The following is a 17508-nucleotide window of genomic DNA, read 5'->3' as shown; positions in this document are numbered from 1 at the left end:
TTATATTTTTTATTTATTCAATTTTTATTTTGCATTTAATCATATATGTATATATAAATATATATATAAACAATCAAACTTACACTTTTAAAAATACCCTATATTTTCAATATTTTTTTCTTAGCCCTGCAATTTTTTAAACATCCTTTACACTTTAGCAATATGGTAAAGTTAACAAAATTTAATTAATATTACTAAAAATAAAATTCAGTTACTTTATATATTGTAATTATTAAATATTTAGAATTTCATGCCTTGAATATCGTTATTTCCTTTTACAGCATTTACAACTGCGCAGAAATTAAGACAAAATTCTTTCACTTGTTTTGCCCTCAAAGTAAGTATTTGCACATTTTGATTATCTCATTTAATTATCTCAATACAGTCTTTGTCACGTTATTTTTAAGCTGAATCTGCAATAAAAAATGTGAAATTTGATTAGTTTTTGTAAAACATATGTTTAAGGTTACCTGTTCTTTTGCACCGACTAATTTATTTTTGTGCAGTTGATTGTTGCATATATTATTCAGTAATTTTTAAAGCTGCTGCATATTGCAAAGTTCACGTAAAAGTTTTAATCTGAAAGGAAAACACGAGCACAGTTTCCATAGCTTAAAAGTCCTGTTTGTTGTTCTTTCTGATAAAAATGAAAGTTTCAAAATTAAGAAAACCATTTATAAGTATATTTATATTTTTTTTGTATTATGTTGGTATCAAAGTTTTTTAGATTTGGTAGACGAAAAGACTCTGAATCTTTATAAAACAGATATTAAGAAAAAAAGAAAAGCCAAATAGATTTTGTTGCATATTCTTTATCTGGACTCTCTTAAAGAACATTATTTTTCCTATGAAGATCTAGAGTATATATAATAATTGAAATCTGTTGGCACCAAGCATGAAGAGCAAAGTTGATGACATTTTGACAGATCACTCTGAATTGTTAAATATTATGGATTCAGAACGTCCTGAATTCAGAAATGAGATGCTGAAGCTATTTACTGTAATAGACGGTACTGATTATGTATTCGATGGAAGCTTTTCTATAGTTATGACACCATAAATAAACCATCCGACAATCAGCGTCATCTATTTTAATATTCAAATTCGAAACAATGCAATTTGGAACAATCATCATCTGCAGCTCAGGTTGTATATCTATGATGTTAGAAATGAAGCAGAAATCACTTTTGGCAGTAAATACTATAAACAGTGATGCATGCCATCTTGATACGGCTAGAAAGTTATGCAGATTTTCACTCACGAGATTACTGCAATAATTTCTGAAAAATGAAAATGCCAGAAATGAACTTTGCCAGGTTACCCATGCAGTGCAGTTAGTGAATTGCAATTACATGTAACTAGCACATTATTAATTGGAAATCCACATCCAGTCTAGGTGTCATTTCAAGGATGGTCAGTCGCAGATTTGATTCCACAAGCTGCTACAATGTTTTCATTAAGCTCTTGATTCTCTCGTCCATATCGAGCATCGTTTAATGGTCTCAAACTTTAGGCTTGGAAGTTGCATTCTGCCCCGAAGCTATTTTATACAGCCCGCAAAGACATCTCAATTTTCAATTTGTTGCAAATACGGTCTTGAAAAATTTCAAGTTATTTTAAATCTGACTTTACATATTTTCTTCTGTATTAAAAACGAACGTGAATAACTCATCAGAAACTCTGCATAAATCTAATTAATTTACAATGTGATATAAATCTTATTCAAAGATCTGAAGATACAGATTTTATTACTTTTGTTCGCACTTTTCAAAACATAAATTAGTTCGGTTGCCAAATTTTGCCCTAAAAGTAGTTACTTTATTTGGGAATATATTTACACGTGAACAGCTTTTTCTCGCAGTGGAAGATTAATAAAAAAGGAACCTGATTAACTGATGAACATATACATCTTGGGACATGTTGAAGATAATTTCTAGTAAGTTCACTCGAAAGCTACAAACTTTATCAGAATCAAATACCGTCAAGTGTCAAGCTGTAGTAAAAAATAAAGATTTTTTATAACTATTTGCATACAAACATATGCATTTTTATGTATCCATTGGAACAAAAATTATTAAATAAGAGGGAAAAAAACTACTTTTTTATAAATTTGAATTTTTTACCTCTCAATATTATTATTATCATTGCTTACAAATGTTTCGGTAAAAATTTATTAAGCGAAATTTAAATTTTATTTGAAATATTTTTTTATCTTGTTAGTAAAATTTTTTCTGTTGTTAAAAAAGTTCTGACCCATCAACTGTGTTCATATCGTGCATTAGGTCTTTATGCAGTTTGAGACCATTTAGTAGTTTACATATATATATCTTGATGAAATAAAGAATGTGGACCTCGTACTCATGTCAATCATGGTGAAATAAAGGAATTAAGTCGACGACTTTGCCTAAAATTCTGCAATATTACAAATTATCTTTGATTAAATGCTTTTCCACTGCAGTATGCCATCAAGATTAAAATTTCGGAATGATTGTACTTCAGGTTGTTTATTTTGTTTCATACCACAAAGTATACAAGGGCTATTTGCCAAAGGAGAAGGATGTATCGGGTAAGACTTTAACAGGTTCTCATTTTCGCTTCATATGGGAAAACCTGTTGTAGGCAACCGTAAATGGACTTATGCACTTATACATCATTGTAAATCCAGAAATTCATAAGAATTCATCATTGTAATCCAGAAATTCAAAGAACTTTGCTTTAAACCAACATAATTCAAATTACCCAGTAATTGAAACTTTAAACATTTTATTATTTCATTTAACTAGGAATTCTCAACTACAAAGTCACATCTGATTCCAGAACAACTGAACAAAATTGAAGGTGTCTTGCGTGAAATTTATAGTAAGTTTGCCCTACTAATTTATTTCATCTCGTTTAATTCTGTAGCCTGCTTATATTTTTACAGCTATTAATTTTGATTATTTAAATAGTGTGTAAAAAAATTCAAACTTCATGTTTTTCTTAATCTAATTAGCAAATTGCCTTTTAATGGTTTTGTAATGGAAAATTAATTTGCTCTAAAATGTATTTCTAATGGAAAGTTAATTAATAAATTACTTTTTATGTAGAGTCATTTATAAGGTTGTGTGATACGAAGATATTCATTATGGCAAAGCTTATTGAAATTAAAGAAAATCTGTTTTACTACTTGAGAGTAATGCATTGAAATGATATTGGTCAAGAACGTAGAACAATAGAGCAGATAAGACTCTAACACCATGTTTGGTAGCGTTTACTGAATTCATGACTTGTGAATCTCTTTTGAACTGCATTCTGCTATCTTATTTGGGAATCGTCCGAAGGGTCTGCTGTGAAATTTCTGTACTGAATGCAGAAAATTTACATAATAGATAATGAAAGCCTCAACATTCTTTAATCAAGGTTGTTACGTATTATTTCATCAGCCCTAGTCTGATGTGCAGTGATGCATGAAAATTGTGTTTGCATTCGCCAAAGATAGCTTACTTAAATTTCTGATATCCATGTCTTTACTTGAAAGTCACATTTTGTCAGCCATATTTTGCTTTACGGTCTCAAATATACACCGATTTTGAAAATGAAACCCTATCGAATACAAGACCTTCCTACATCTTAGGATAAATTTTTAAGGAATGCAAAACATACATAATTATTTATTTAGCCTTGTAGTAATTCTCAGAAAGAGAATCTTAGTCTTCCTCATTTCTTCAGAATTTCCTTGAAATACGACTACCGTTATGTTTAACCCTTAAATATTGTTAGTGGAACATTGCTACTTATTTGTATTCAGCATACCAGAGACCAGTTTAGTCGATATAGGTCTAAATTGAAATCGTTCAACTAGAAGTAGCTATGATGATTAACACCAGTTATTCGTTTTATGCATACGGTAATTACGTATGTGATTTCATTAGTATTTAAACAGTGTAATTTATCTATATAATACAATAATTAAATTCATTCGTGTCATTTTAATATTTTATTTATCAAAATACCCGTTTTTATATGGCCATCAAATTTTAGAACAAAAATATATAATTTTTTTTTCTTTTTTCGAGTCAAAACTTATTTATGCATGAATATTTTATGCATTCAGTTTGCTGATCAAGAATTTTGATCTTATCATCTTTATGTCTACATAAATCCCCTACTAATATACCCTGCATTTCTATTTCGGGATTAAATTAATAAATTTATAATTATAAGAGTTATGTTAATTAAATTAATATTTCTTTCATATTTACTGTTGTGTGTATACGGATTTATAACGAACTGAACGCACACAGAACCGATGACAGCATGATAAAATTTATTTTTACAAAAAAAAAAAAAAAAAAAAAAATTGCAGTTTTGAAACTTTCCCCAAAAAGTACTCGTACAACTCTTCTCAGTATCACAGAGTACAGTCGGTAGTTACACTTCATACTACTCGGAACATTAAACGCAGCACAATGGAAAGCGAATCTAAAGACCGAAGATCTAGGTACTCCGAAGTTTATTACTCTGAACTGAAAAACCTGAGTACTGATCCGGTCTTATACAGTCTCCCCGAGCGCAGAGAAATCTCTGGTTTCTTCCATTTCTCGAAATTACTGATGGTTAAAGTTACATATGAGGGCCGGATGAGGTTACAGTTACATGTAGGGATCAATTACAGTACCAATTAGTTATGCAGGGAACAGACTGAAATGTTGCCAAACGGTTGCCAAGTTTGAGGACTTTTGACAATTTCTCGAGAATTTAGCGAGATAGCCACTTGTTTCGATGTTGAATGGACTTGTCCCCCTGTAATCTTATTTTTCCGGCAGTGCTTCAACTCTTCAGATTTTCCAGTTACATTATACAAAAAATACTACAATTTTAAATTGACTTCAGTAAAATTCTTTACACATATATAAAAATTCGTGACAACATTGATAACTAATGAGCAAGAGAAAGCTTCATGTGTTACCGTTGTTTTTAAAAGCTTTTATATTGCATATTAAGGTATCCGACCTCGTTCGGGCACCATTTTTTAAGAAACGGTTTTTATTTTAACTATAAACGTATTAATTTGAAGATAAGCATACTAATAAGTGAAAACAGCTTAAAAAGTAATGCTAAGTAATTTTAATTTTGAAAAATAATGAAAAAAATGATAATTTTTGCTTAAATTTTGTCATTACGGCAACAACTACGGTGAACAATGTATACATAAATATAAAGTTTTTTTAATTTTTATTTATGTTTACACTTATTTTGTATGCAATGAAGCAAAATAATTAAGAAATATTCATATGTTCTTGAGATATGTCAAAATATATAGTATTAACTGCATATTTTCCTATTATTGCATCCAAAATCTAAGAATAAAAAGTAACAATTCAACTTCTAATTAATATTTCTAAAATCTTCTGCTTCAGAGCATGCATCAGATTATATGAAACATGCGTAGAAGGTATCATTTAGTTTTATTAATAAAATTGTGAGTTATGGCTGTTATCATTGGCAATATTTACTGAAAAACACATTTTTCAGAAAACAAGTTTAAAGTTTTCATAAAACAATTTCTTAGTGAAAAATGCATCTCTGATAATTAAAATCCCCTTCTTTTTAATTGACACCTTGTTTGTATTTTCACAAACATTGCGCTTTTTCTTTCGAATAAAGCGTAATATTTTTCTTTGGGTTTTTGTAAAACTTGCGGAATGGCGCCAAGAGTCATGATTTTGCACTTTGTCAAGTTTTAGAATTCCCTGCTCAGTGTAAAATTCAGAACATACAGCTAACCTTGAAAATGCTTCAAGCAAACCTATAAATCCATCATTAAATAACATTAAATAACAACACTTGTTATTTAATGTTATTTAATGATTGCTCCAAACATTAATGTTCGCGAGGAACAATTTGAAATAAAATGCCATTAAAACGTCCTTTGATATTTTGAGTTTTGCCATGTATGCACTTTTTTAATAACTCTTGTTTATGTAGTCAACTCCACATATGTAGGTTTAATTAAATTCAAAATATATGTTGATATACCAGAAGTTTTTGGCTGATTTTTTTTCTTTTCCGCAATCGCACATTGATAGTTGTACCAACTCGTTGATTGAGGAGGGCATTAGCTTCGAAGAAGAGCTACAATGGAACAAGCAGCTAGTACAGCCTGCTGCATCTCAATTAAGTTTACAACATTACTTCTAATTGCAATCCCTAATTCTGTAGTTTATCAATAAAAAAACCAATCAGTTTACCTTTCCTTTTCGATCCAGGAGTGGAGTTTTTTATTTTTCGTAGTACACTACTAACCCTTTTCTGTACATGTCCAATGCATTCCAGTTTCTTGACCGAATCTTTACCATATATATTTTTCACAATTAAAAACCCCTTAGAATCTCCATCCTCATAATACTCCGTGTACTTCAGCTTTCGTAATTTAATAGATCATTCAAAAAGTGAATAAACACCAACTGCTTCCATACCCGAAGTTGCTTCTTTATAATTTGCAGAATAATTATGTTACGCTATATGTATTATGAACTATATTTCGTGCTGGAGATTGCATTCCATTTTGTTTAGTTTGTTGCAAATGATGCAAAAATGTGACATAGCCTTTAAATCAAGACTGTCAACGCTAATCGACAAAGCAGTAACACATCCATTCAACATCGAATACCCTCTGCGCCAAACTAAATACGAAATTAAGGGAAAAAAACTACCGCCAGATTCTTAAAATGTATTACAAAATATCTAAACTTAGTACGATGGTTTATAATTTACAAAATCTTGATAATAAATAAAGTTTCTAAATAAGTATTTCTGTATAAACGCTCACTTCCGGTCCAGAATATTGGAACTTCCGGTTTATTCCGTTACAGAAAAATGCTTATAACTTCAGTTCTAATTAACATATCAACAAGCAAAAACTTGTATTTGATAGCTAAAGATGTATTCTTTAAGATAGTGTAATAATGTAAAAATCGTCTTTTGTACGAGGTCGGATACCTTAACATCTAATGTGACTATGCCATATTTTCAAAAATATACCTGATGCAAACAAAACAAAGGCTCTTTAAAAAAAATTAGAATCACAAAATGAGCCAAAGCATTAAAACTTTTGGTTTCTTCTGATTATCCGCATCTCCAACGAAATGTCACAAAAAATATTCACGAAGCAATGCAGCAAGTCATAAAATCGTTACGTAGCAACTCAGATAGGCGATTAGTAACACACCTAGGTGACTTTTAAAATTGTACTATCATTTTTCTGATTGTGTTTCTTCTTGCAGTGAATATTTGCAATATTTGCTTTTCCTGTAATGAATCGCAATGGGACTATGGGAGCTTGCCGTCTGACGAAACCATAGTGTTGCATTTCTGTAGCAATATAGCATTTTCCCCAACAAAAGAGAATGCAAAAATTCGCATTCAATCAAGTTAACGAAAAAATTTATGTTACTGTGTTTATGTTAAAATTTATGTTAAATCTTGTTAAACGTAAAAGTTTTTGAAAATGTAATGGAAAACATTTTAAGCAATGTGTTAGAGCATAGGTCAAAAACTCATTTTTAGATAGCCGAAGCTCGTATACTACAGCTATTCGCTTTATTTATTGTTCGCCGTTGCGTAATAACGAAATTGCGCAGTACTCTGATTTTGTTTTAGCAAAAGCAGATCACTGCGTACATAGGGACAGCAGCGTAAAAAATTTCAAAAAGATTCCTCGAAAAGATTTTAAAAAATTCCTCGAAAAATCGATTCTTACCGATAGTTGTTGCATTTTCAACTTTGTTTCATTGCTCTTCCATGGAATTCTTACGGTTCTTATCTTCGGCACATCAGTTTGGTGAACATTTAGTTGCCAGTGAGCTCGCGACTTTTTGGTGATGAAGGAGAGTTGCGGATAATAATAAAGTACAGAACTGGTATTGTTATAAATGATGCTCTTGTTGATCAATGTTACTCTGCTTTCAGTTAAGTGCCACTATGAAGGTACAAAGAGGTTTCTTGAAAAATTCACTCCAGCACTGGAGATCGATTATAATCTTCAGTATACAGCACTAATATGCTAGCGACTATATTGCAATACATCAATATACAATTATAAAACGTCCTGAATAATGACGTGTGCATGTGAGGAATATCTTACATTCTTGCAACATAAAGATGGTTAAATTAACTGTTTAATGCCTTAATTAACATTTTTATTACCTAATTTTTCTGGAAATGAAAATTAATTTAAAAAGATTAGTTTGTGAAATGTTTATTACTCAAATGTAGTTCTACTTTGGCTAGTATATATATATAATCTTCTTTTGTCAAGCATTTCTAAATTCAACCGTTAAATGAGAGCTGAATTGTATTTATTTTTACGATTTGATGTACACGCTATAATAGTATACCATTTTAAGGATCTTTCTAAAAAGACAGGAAGTACTGTGTGTGGCATTAAATGAAAAGATAATTTAATTCATCAATTTAAATTTTAACTTGCGCCTTTTTTTTTCACTCGTATTGAAAGGCGTTTTAAGAGAAAAATAAATTTTAGATGTGTCTACCTGTCCCTGCATTTCTATCAGCCCAAAGAGGCTATTAGATGCCCCTGGGCTACTACTAGCCCTTGGGATATTAGTCTTGAAACGGCATTTTGCGTCGAATCACTATGAACGGCTGTATCACTTTTCAAATTGTTGCCACCAAATATTATGGCCCTCTAACATATTTAAAGAAATTAAATAATGAAGAATCAGCATAAATGTATATATGTTTCTCGCATTGTAAAAACACAACAATACATAGAACCATCTAATTTTGAATAACATAGTCTTCCACCCGAATATGGGCACCTGGAAGCCCGAATCTTGAATTTCGAGGTAGTTTTGTTATCTGTTTCATGTTTTTTTTTTACTTCAACGAATCTTTGATTAAGAAACTCAACGATCTCAAAGCGAGCTTCGGCAACACGCTGTACAGAATAATATATTTTTATTTCTAGGGCGCGAGACTGTCTACCGGAAATTCTAATGATATGCAGTTTTGAAATATTTTTAGCCCAAAGCTCTCGATGTGTGCATATATGTGTAAACGAAAAACGCCGTTTGGGCGCAATATAAAATCTGAAAGCTTTCAAATTTTATTATCAGATTTTATTATTATTATTATTATTTACTTATTTTAAGTATGAGAAAATTCACTAAGCAGTATTAAAATTTGAGCTAAAAATGTTTTGGATAAAATTCATATTTTTGTGTGATTTATATTCGCTTTCTAAAAAGTTATTGCCACCTGTGTTTAATGTAATGTTTGTAAAAAAAATAAAGTCAAATCAGTAAAAACGTCTAAACAATACAAACAATGTAAATTTTTAAAGAAATATTCATTTGAATTTTTTAAATCCATTTTTAAAGTCACGAGGCTTGATTTCTGTTGAAAGAGAGATAGATAATAGCATGGGTTTTTTTGCTTCTTCTGTCATGTGTCACGTAAATACAGTTGAGTTTCTCTTAACCTCTAAATTCAGTAATACCTTACTTCAAGCAGAATAAAACGAGCTTTTTATTCTGCTTGAAGTAAAGTATTATTGAATTTAGAGGTATTACTGAATTACTGAATCTGGGCGGCATAACTTACTCATTAATAATAAAACGAGTTTTATTATTAATGAGTAAGTTTTATTATTAATGATGTTTATTAATAAATTAATGTTTTATTAATTTATTAATAATTAATGTTTTATTAATAAAACGAGTTTTATTATTAATGAGTAAGTTATGCCGCCCAGAGGCTATAGTGGTTAGAGGAGCCGATTGCGATACCGAAGGGCCTGGGCTCGAATCCCGGAAAAGGCATCGATATAAATTGTCTGTCCTTTCCTAGGAGGTAAAAGTGGCCGCCTATTAGGTGACTTCACAATAAAATGGCCACCATTTCTGGCCTTAGAAGTGGCCAATGCCGTTATAGGCAAGTGCCCGCCATTGAAAAAAAACAATAAGTTATAATTGTCTTGCTCTGATGTTAATTATTTCTTTATTTTAGGGGAATACGCTCTCTCAGCTGAGGAAATTCGAAAAAGAAAGACTTTTGTTGAAGATTTAGAAAAATATATCCAGGAGAGAGTACCTGGTAAGAATTATCTCATGAAATTGTTACTTTTAAAGTAACCTTTATACGTGATTCTTTGGACCTGTTTCTCAGAAATATTTTTTAAAAATTGATAAGGATCTAGCGAAGTCGTCATGTTACCTATAAAATGCCCAAGAGTAAATGCAAACCTGTGCTCTTCGTCGCAATAATTAATTTAATTAGTCACGCATTTTGGTTTTTTACAAGATATAAATGATGTCATAAATAAAAAAATAAGGTCTTCTCGTATAAAACAAGCAACTTTCCATGATGCCAGGATTCCGATATTAGCAACAATAGCCTAAATATCAAACCTACAAACACCTGGAATAGAACAGATATTATTAAATTGTTTAGCAACTTACCGAGCACAGCCAAACTCTCTCAATACCTCCCTTAGAACTATAGAGGCCTCACTAGTGAGCGAGTAGTTAAGACCGCTGAATACTGGTAATTTGGCCCAGGTAAAAATCTATACCAACTTGTTAGCTGCATGCTCATTTTGCTTAGTTACCTACGATACAGGCATGTTTTTTGTGGTTAAAGGGTCCATTATAAATCGTGCAGACATTCAAATAACCTAACTTAATCACAATTACAGAAAAACATGCATGGAATACGAGCCATATTCAAGTAACCTAATACAATCACGTTAATCAGACAAAACAGGCATTTATATAGAATGATCTGGAGAATCTATTCGATGTCTACTCTCTGGAATTTGTTGTACATGTAAATTTTAGAAAATGTACATTGTAAAGCTAATGAAATGCAAATTTTTATTTTAATGGTTGAATTTTTTTCTTATTAGGAGCCGAGCTGGTAATGATTGGTTCAGGAGTAAACGGATTTGGTTTAAAAGACAGTGATGTAGATATCTCCATGTGTGTTGCTGATGAAACAGAGGTAAAATAAATCATAAAACCTATTTCGTTTATGACTACTGTACTTTGTAGAACATATACCAGTACTTAAAATTTAGCTATATACTACACGAATTTATGTCGCAAAATAGTTAACTGTCGTTTATTCGTTCTATAAAAGAATAATGTGTTGAAATGTATTTCCTGATTTGTTTACATGGGTTGCATGAAGTGCTGTTGCTAATTCGTTAATCGATGTGAATTATTTTTAAGAAAGGAATAAGCTAAAAGCTCTTTAGCTAAATTTTAGTTCTCTGAGTTATGAAAGTTAATATTATAAATTGTATTGTATTAAGCAAAATATATTTTATTTCACTACACGTGTTTTCATTACATATGAAATGCATTATTACATTTCAACTTTGTTTTTTAGGATGAACAAGCGCTACTGAAAGAAACAAAATACCATCTCATGCGAAACAAGAAATACGATAATATCCTGTTATTGGGCAAAGCTGTTACACCTATCATTAAATTCCTTTATAAACCATTAAATTACCAAGTTGACATCTGTATTAACAACTTTCCGGTGAGTATTATTTTGCAATAATTAAGCACCGTTCTGTTTCATATGATCTTTTCAGTTATTATGAAAGTATACAATAGCTTTGAAAACCCTTTCCCATTTTCTTTCAACTGTATTATCTTTTCCTGAATAACGAAACCTGTATATTTTGTACTCCAAGAGGATGGTTTTGAACGGATATTGAATTTATGCGTATGTTAACTAATTATTGGCACCTTTTTTATAGAGTTAACACTCTTTAAAACTAGCTGGTAATAAGTCTTATAATGGGCTAGAAATGCTATATGATTTCTGACTAATATCAATGTAGAAATAATTCACATGAACACAGTAGGAGTATCTTATCCGGGGGTAATGCATTCCAACACTTAACCGCGAATATGACATAAAACTGGTATTCTTATAACGTACACATACTTCCAGTTAAAGTTTATTGATAAATTATTGCCAGTAAGCCATCATCAGCAGTAAATAAATTAATAATAAAATATTCCAAACAACACAGTGGATTATGTTCTGTAATGCTAAATATATTAAATGAAATACATTGTGTATCAAAATATAACCTCTCTCGTACCTACAGCGGTTAAGATATTATGACATTTTAAATGACCACAGATTTTGGAATTCTTATTGCCGGCTATATTATAGCCGGCTAATGAAAATAAAAAACACAAAAAGCAAGAATGAATGCAAATTTAAAAAGAAGTGCCGGTATAGAAACAAATTTAAATACCCAATATACAAATCTCTTGTATTCTGAGAATACACATAAGATTCTATAATAACCACTTTCATTCCTTGTATTTACGTATATTTGTCTGGAAGGAGCATGCAGATACATCCAAAAGCAATACTGGATATGTTTGAGCTGCTGTATTTTATCTGCAATACGAAATTTATTACTTTTGTTGCCTTTTAAAATTTATGAAACGTGATAGAAAAAAATTTTTCCCAGCAAAACTAAACTAAGAATAAGTGAAATTGCAGATAGGATGCGCGATTAGATTTACAATTTTTCTTTCCTTTACAGTTGAATAAATCTCAAATAACAATACATTTTTCTCTGAACTTTATCTCAGGTGCATGTGCTAGTAGTTTTCTTAGTAAATACTTAATTTGAGATTTAATTAATTAATAAATTACTTAAAAGAATAGCGGAGAAGTACTGAGTTACATTAAATTGTAGCGATACGAAAATTTTTCGGAAAAGGAAATTATCACTTTTCTTAGAATATGTATACAATATCAGAAACGATCACTGAAGTTACATACGTGTGTTCTGAAAAAAATATTGCGGAAATAGGGAACACTTAAAATTAAACGGGAAGTTAGTGATGTCATGCCGTCTTTAGGTGAGGATACATAATCAGAAAAAGGATAAATCTAACATTTTGGCGCGTGAAATTCTTCCTTAATAAATTTTTAACTGCTAATTATAAAAAAATTGTCTAATAAATATTTTTTATTATTCCTCGTTTAAAAAGCGATGAAGGAACGCTTTTATAATCTATCAAAACCCCCCGAGATTCGGAAGAAACGTTATTTGGAACGTTTTTCCGATGTATAGGATGCTGTAAAGATTATAATTCTGCGATGTTTGACACTGTCTTGAGCAAAATATATACGAAAATCGCTTCAAAGTTAAATCAAGTAAATCTAAATTAAATTTTGGAAAAATCCCTTCGAGATGCAAATGAAATACGTGTAATATCTGTGTGCAGTTTACCATAGTTATCCTTTCTATCTCTATTCTATGCAATGCACACACAGATAAATCTCTGTTTTTCTATTATAGAAGTTATTAAAATCAATGAACTAAAACCCATTTATCAGAATAAAATTACTATGATAGAACCGCATAGACTATTACAGGATATTATAATGTGTAGTACCTCAAACACATTTATTAAAAACCTAACCTTGATATTAAACATGAAAAAGGGTTAAAGATTAAAAATTTATATTTATTATTTTAAAAAGATACTGTAAGCAAATGATAGCGATTTTTTTTGCAGGAAAAACATTCTCTCATGTATAACGTCACCTTTCTCGAAAATGTTCCCTCTCTGACGCTGGCTCTGAATCCCAAGAGATAATGTGCGACAGTCTTCACGTATGCAATATAAATGTTGCCTCGTTCCCTTAGAAATTCTTCCTGAAGAATGTATAATTCAAGACACGCAGCTCAGTCTAAATATATACGAATAGTTTATCTACAAAATATTAAAGTCACCTTTTTGAATGGCATAATTAAAAAATCTTGTTTGTGTGGGATATAATTCAAATATGTACATAACTTAAACTGAAAACAAATTACCTTCTTTTTTTAACTCTTAATTTAGAAATTTTTTTAATCGGTAATTTAGATGACTATGTTCATTTGCATGCCTTCGTGGTGTAGTTGTTCTGCACGCTGAGCCGGTATTTCAGAGGTCCATGGTTCGATTCCCGGCGAAGGCGTTGTTAATTTTTCATCTTTCCTGCTTTCAAAATACCTAATGTCTCTACAACATATTTCATAAATTTTTGTTATGTGAAAAGTAGCAAAATAAATTCACAAACTACTATTCTTTATTTTTCAAATTTAAAATTATTTACTTTTAAATTTGCATTTAGTATTAAATTTGGTAACATGATAAAAAATATCGTATCGTAATTTAATTATTAAGTAAATGTGGTGTCAGAATTTATTAGATGAATGTAAACTTCTTTAAAATTTCAGACTGTACATAATTCTCATCTTCTGAGGACCTACTGCAAATACGACGAAAGGTGCAAGTTATTGGGTTGCGCCCTAAAGGTTCTCGCTAAGGTAATTAAATATACTTTTTTTTTACCTTAAATTTTCATTATTAAATAAACTATAGAAAAATTTGCCTTATCAAAATAAACGTTTTCATAATGAAACCTAATTTATGTTCCAGAAAAACGATATTTGCTCAGCAGCCAAGCAGACTTTATCATCGTATAGTTATATTTTAATGGTTATAAATTACCTTCAACAAGTCAAGCCTCCTGTTTTGCCAAGATTTGAAATTCAGGATGAAAATGTAAGTATAAAAAATTTCTTCATTCCTAAATTTGCAACATATATTAAATATTGAACACACTGTATTATTAGTAGGAGTTTAATGATTAAGCTTTATTCAGAAGGCTTTTAATTTTCTACAACTTAGTCTCACCACTAAATCCTGCATTCTATAATAATTTATATATATATATATAATGTAGAATATTTGGTTTAATCTACCATTTTTATTAAGTATATGAGTAATAATGTGGAAATTTAATCAAATTTAGAAAGTTTGAATTAATATATAATATTAAGTACATTCTAACAACTTAAAAGTATGCTTTTTATATGGTCAATTTTACTGCTGCTACTACTCGAGATTATGATATGACACCATTCAAATTCATCTTTATAACTAGTAGTAGTTAGTATATCTGAGGAGACAATTAAGAATGTAATTACTATAAATTTTGTTTATCTTTGCCTGGGAAAGTACAAAAGGTATATTGCTGTTCTTTAATAGGTTATGGCAAAGTATGTAAAGACTATTTGACTAAATGTGGATGCTTTCTCGGGGAACATTTGAAAGGAATTTAGCCCATATTCATGTTATATATGAGGGAAAATGTCCATGCAGCTAACCATGTTTACTGAAATTTGAAAATATGGTAACTTAGAGGACTCCAGGGCGCAAAGTCATGGACAGACCTAAAGAGTCAGAAGCAAAGAGCATTTCCTTTAAAACAACACAAAATTCTGTGCATCAATGCAGGGTCTAAAATCAGGTTTCCTTTAAAATTTTACTCCTAAAATCATTTTACTATTAATAGATTCGAAGATATGTTTATTTGATACAACATTAGTTAGTTTGTAGAACTGTCAACTCTTCCAGCAAATCTATTGTTTTTAATACATGAAAGCCGGAAGATCTGGAGATTAAACCATTTCTTTCAAACTCAGCTCTGAAAGAAGAATTAGATCATCTAAGACTTGTTAATCATTGTTGTTTTGAAGCAGGGAAGGAAAAGTGCTATGAAGAAAATTTTGGTGTTAAATTCTCAAAAATAGCTGCAGCAATGTCATTCTCATCTTTTAAAGAAACTTAAATTTGTATATATGCAATTCTTTCCCAAATAATTTTCTGCGTTATTTCTTACATAAATTTTATTCGACATGAACTATTTTAAACAACTGTAAAATTAATAAAGCATTTTATGAAGGTTTTACTAATCAACATGATCCTTCGGACATTAATTGCTAATATTATTTAAAAAGCACATGTGTTTAAAATGAAATCTTTCTTTCCTACTTGACGTTTTATTAGTATATATTTTTTTTATTTACAAATACGAAAGCATCCAAAAAGCATAAAATAAAATTTCAGTTTCGAATAATGAAAGTAATATTAATACATTTTACCTCACTATCCTACAGTAATTAGATTCGTGATACACTTTAAAGCAACCTTAAATCAGATATGTCAATTTCAATCCGCTTTTAAAATCGAAGCTCTTTACAACACTAAATCCTGTTGTTTTTCAAAACTACCGATTATGAATTTTGAATAATTATGCGTAACTTTATATACTCAATATATTTTTATCCTTTTCTAACCACTTTTTTTGTTGTAGGTTTTTCAAGATAATTTAAAAGTACCGTTCAGAACGTTGGTAAAAAATAAGTGGATGTATGAAGACAGACAAACTCTGGTAAGTTTAAACGAAGTCATCAAACAAATTTCATTTTTTTGTCTTGAGCAGTTTGTTAAAAATAAAACTAAATTTAGAAAGTTTTAAAAAGGGAAATGATGCAAGCATTACCGTTAGACATATCCTGTCATAAAAGTAATACCATTGTAACAACCTTCATGTTGACCGTTTGGTTAGCAAAGTTCCTTCATATCAACAGTGGCAAATAATACAATACGATACTCATCGGCTATTCGCGACCAGTCTAGCTCATTATTTGCAGAATTGGCCTCTAACCTAATACTTACATAAAATATTGACGAGGTCTAATGTTCATAGTATTGCACTTCTTAATACGAGGTAATAAGATTATTTGATTGTCGTTTATGCAGTAGCCTACGCATTTTATAAAAGAAGTGAAATATGTTTTCCTGCTGCTGAAATCTGTCTGATATATAATTAGCAGTTATAAATATTTGACTGCCATGCAGTAATATTTCTATTTCTATCTAAGAAACACTAATAAATTCTGTCTTATATTTCAAACGTGTTCAAATTATTTGTGCGTAATGTATGTTCTTCCTTCTTACATAACCATGTTATCTTTCGAAAATAAAATTGTGGTCAAACTTTATGAAACTAAAATCATTTTCTGGATTTATAATCTACTTTTTAATGCATAATGACCTTATAATATACTTCTTAATATAAACCCAACACGTCCATTTCCTACTCATAGACACAAAATATACTGTATATTAAATATTTTTATAGTAAAAAAATAATTTTTTCCGTCTTTCATTTCCATGTTTTGATAAAAAATTTCCACCTTTTTTAGTATTAAATTAATAAACAATAAGAAGAAGGAAATCATTTTAATGGAATATAATTTATTTTGCAATTCTGAAATTGAATCTAATATTTAATGCATCATGGTTTTTATAAGATTTTTATACAATAAATTTATATTTGCATACCTTTTTTTCAGAGAAAATTACACAGTTTGAAGGACAACAGCACATCCCTCCCAGAACTATGGTTGGGCCTATTAAAATATTATTCCAGCAAAAAGGAGAACGTTATCTCAATAAGAAAGGAACGGATGGAAGTGACAGATCTGCCCAAAAACGCTGCGCTTTATAACATCGATGGTAATTTACCTCTATATTAGCTTTATTAGAGCGTCATTATTCAAATTCTAGTGTTCTGATCATTTGAATGATATAAATGCTTCAGTCTCAAAGTCCAACTGTTAAT

General features: G+C 30.2%; 1 protein-coding gene across 1 annotated transcript in view; it reads left to right on the top strand.

The window, feature by feature from the left end:
• LOC118187176 (terminal uridylyltransferase 4-like) overlaps nt 1–17508 on the top strand; it is a 44564-nt gene that overhangs the window by 15508 nt on the left and 11548 nt on the right. Inside the window, exons 3-11 of the mRNA XM_035357376.2 lie at nt 282–337; nt 2784–2859; nt 10012–10098; nt 10910–11004; nt 11395–11550; nt 14273–14362; nt 14475–14600; nt 16195–16272; nt 17240–17402. Of these exons, the coding sequence (XP_035213267.1) occupies nt 282–337; nt 2784–2859; nt 10012–10098; nt 10910–11004; nt 11395–11550; nt 14273–14362; nt 14475–14600; nt 16195–16272; nt 17240–17402 (927 nt within the window). The remainder of the gene's footprint in view (nt 1–281; nt 338–2783; nt 2860–10011; nt 10099–10909; nt 11005–11394; nt 11551–14272; nt 14363–14474; nt 14601–16194; nt 16273–17239; nt 17403–17508) is intronic.

The sequence above is a fragment of the Stegodyphus dumicola genome, chromosome 12 (assembly GCF_044657685.1).
Source record: "Stegodyphus dumicola isolate Sdum_Otavi_A_Nest chromosome 12, ASM4465768v1".
NCBI lineage: Eukaryota > Metazoa > Arthropoda > Arachnida > Araneae > Eresidae > Stegodyphus > Stegodyphus dumicola.
This window is presented reverse-complemented; position numbering and strand designations above follow the sequence as displayed.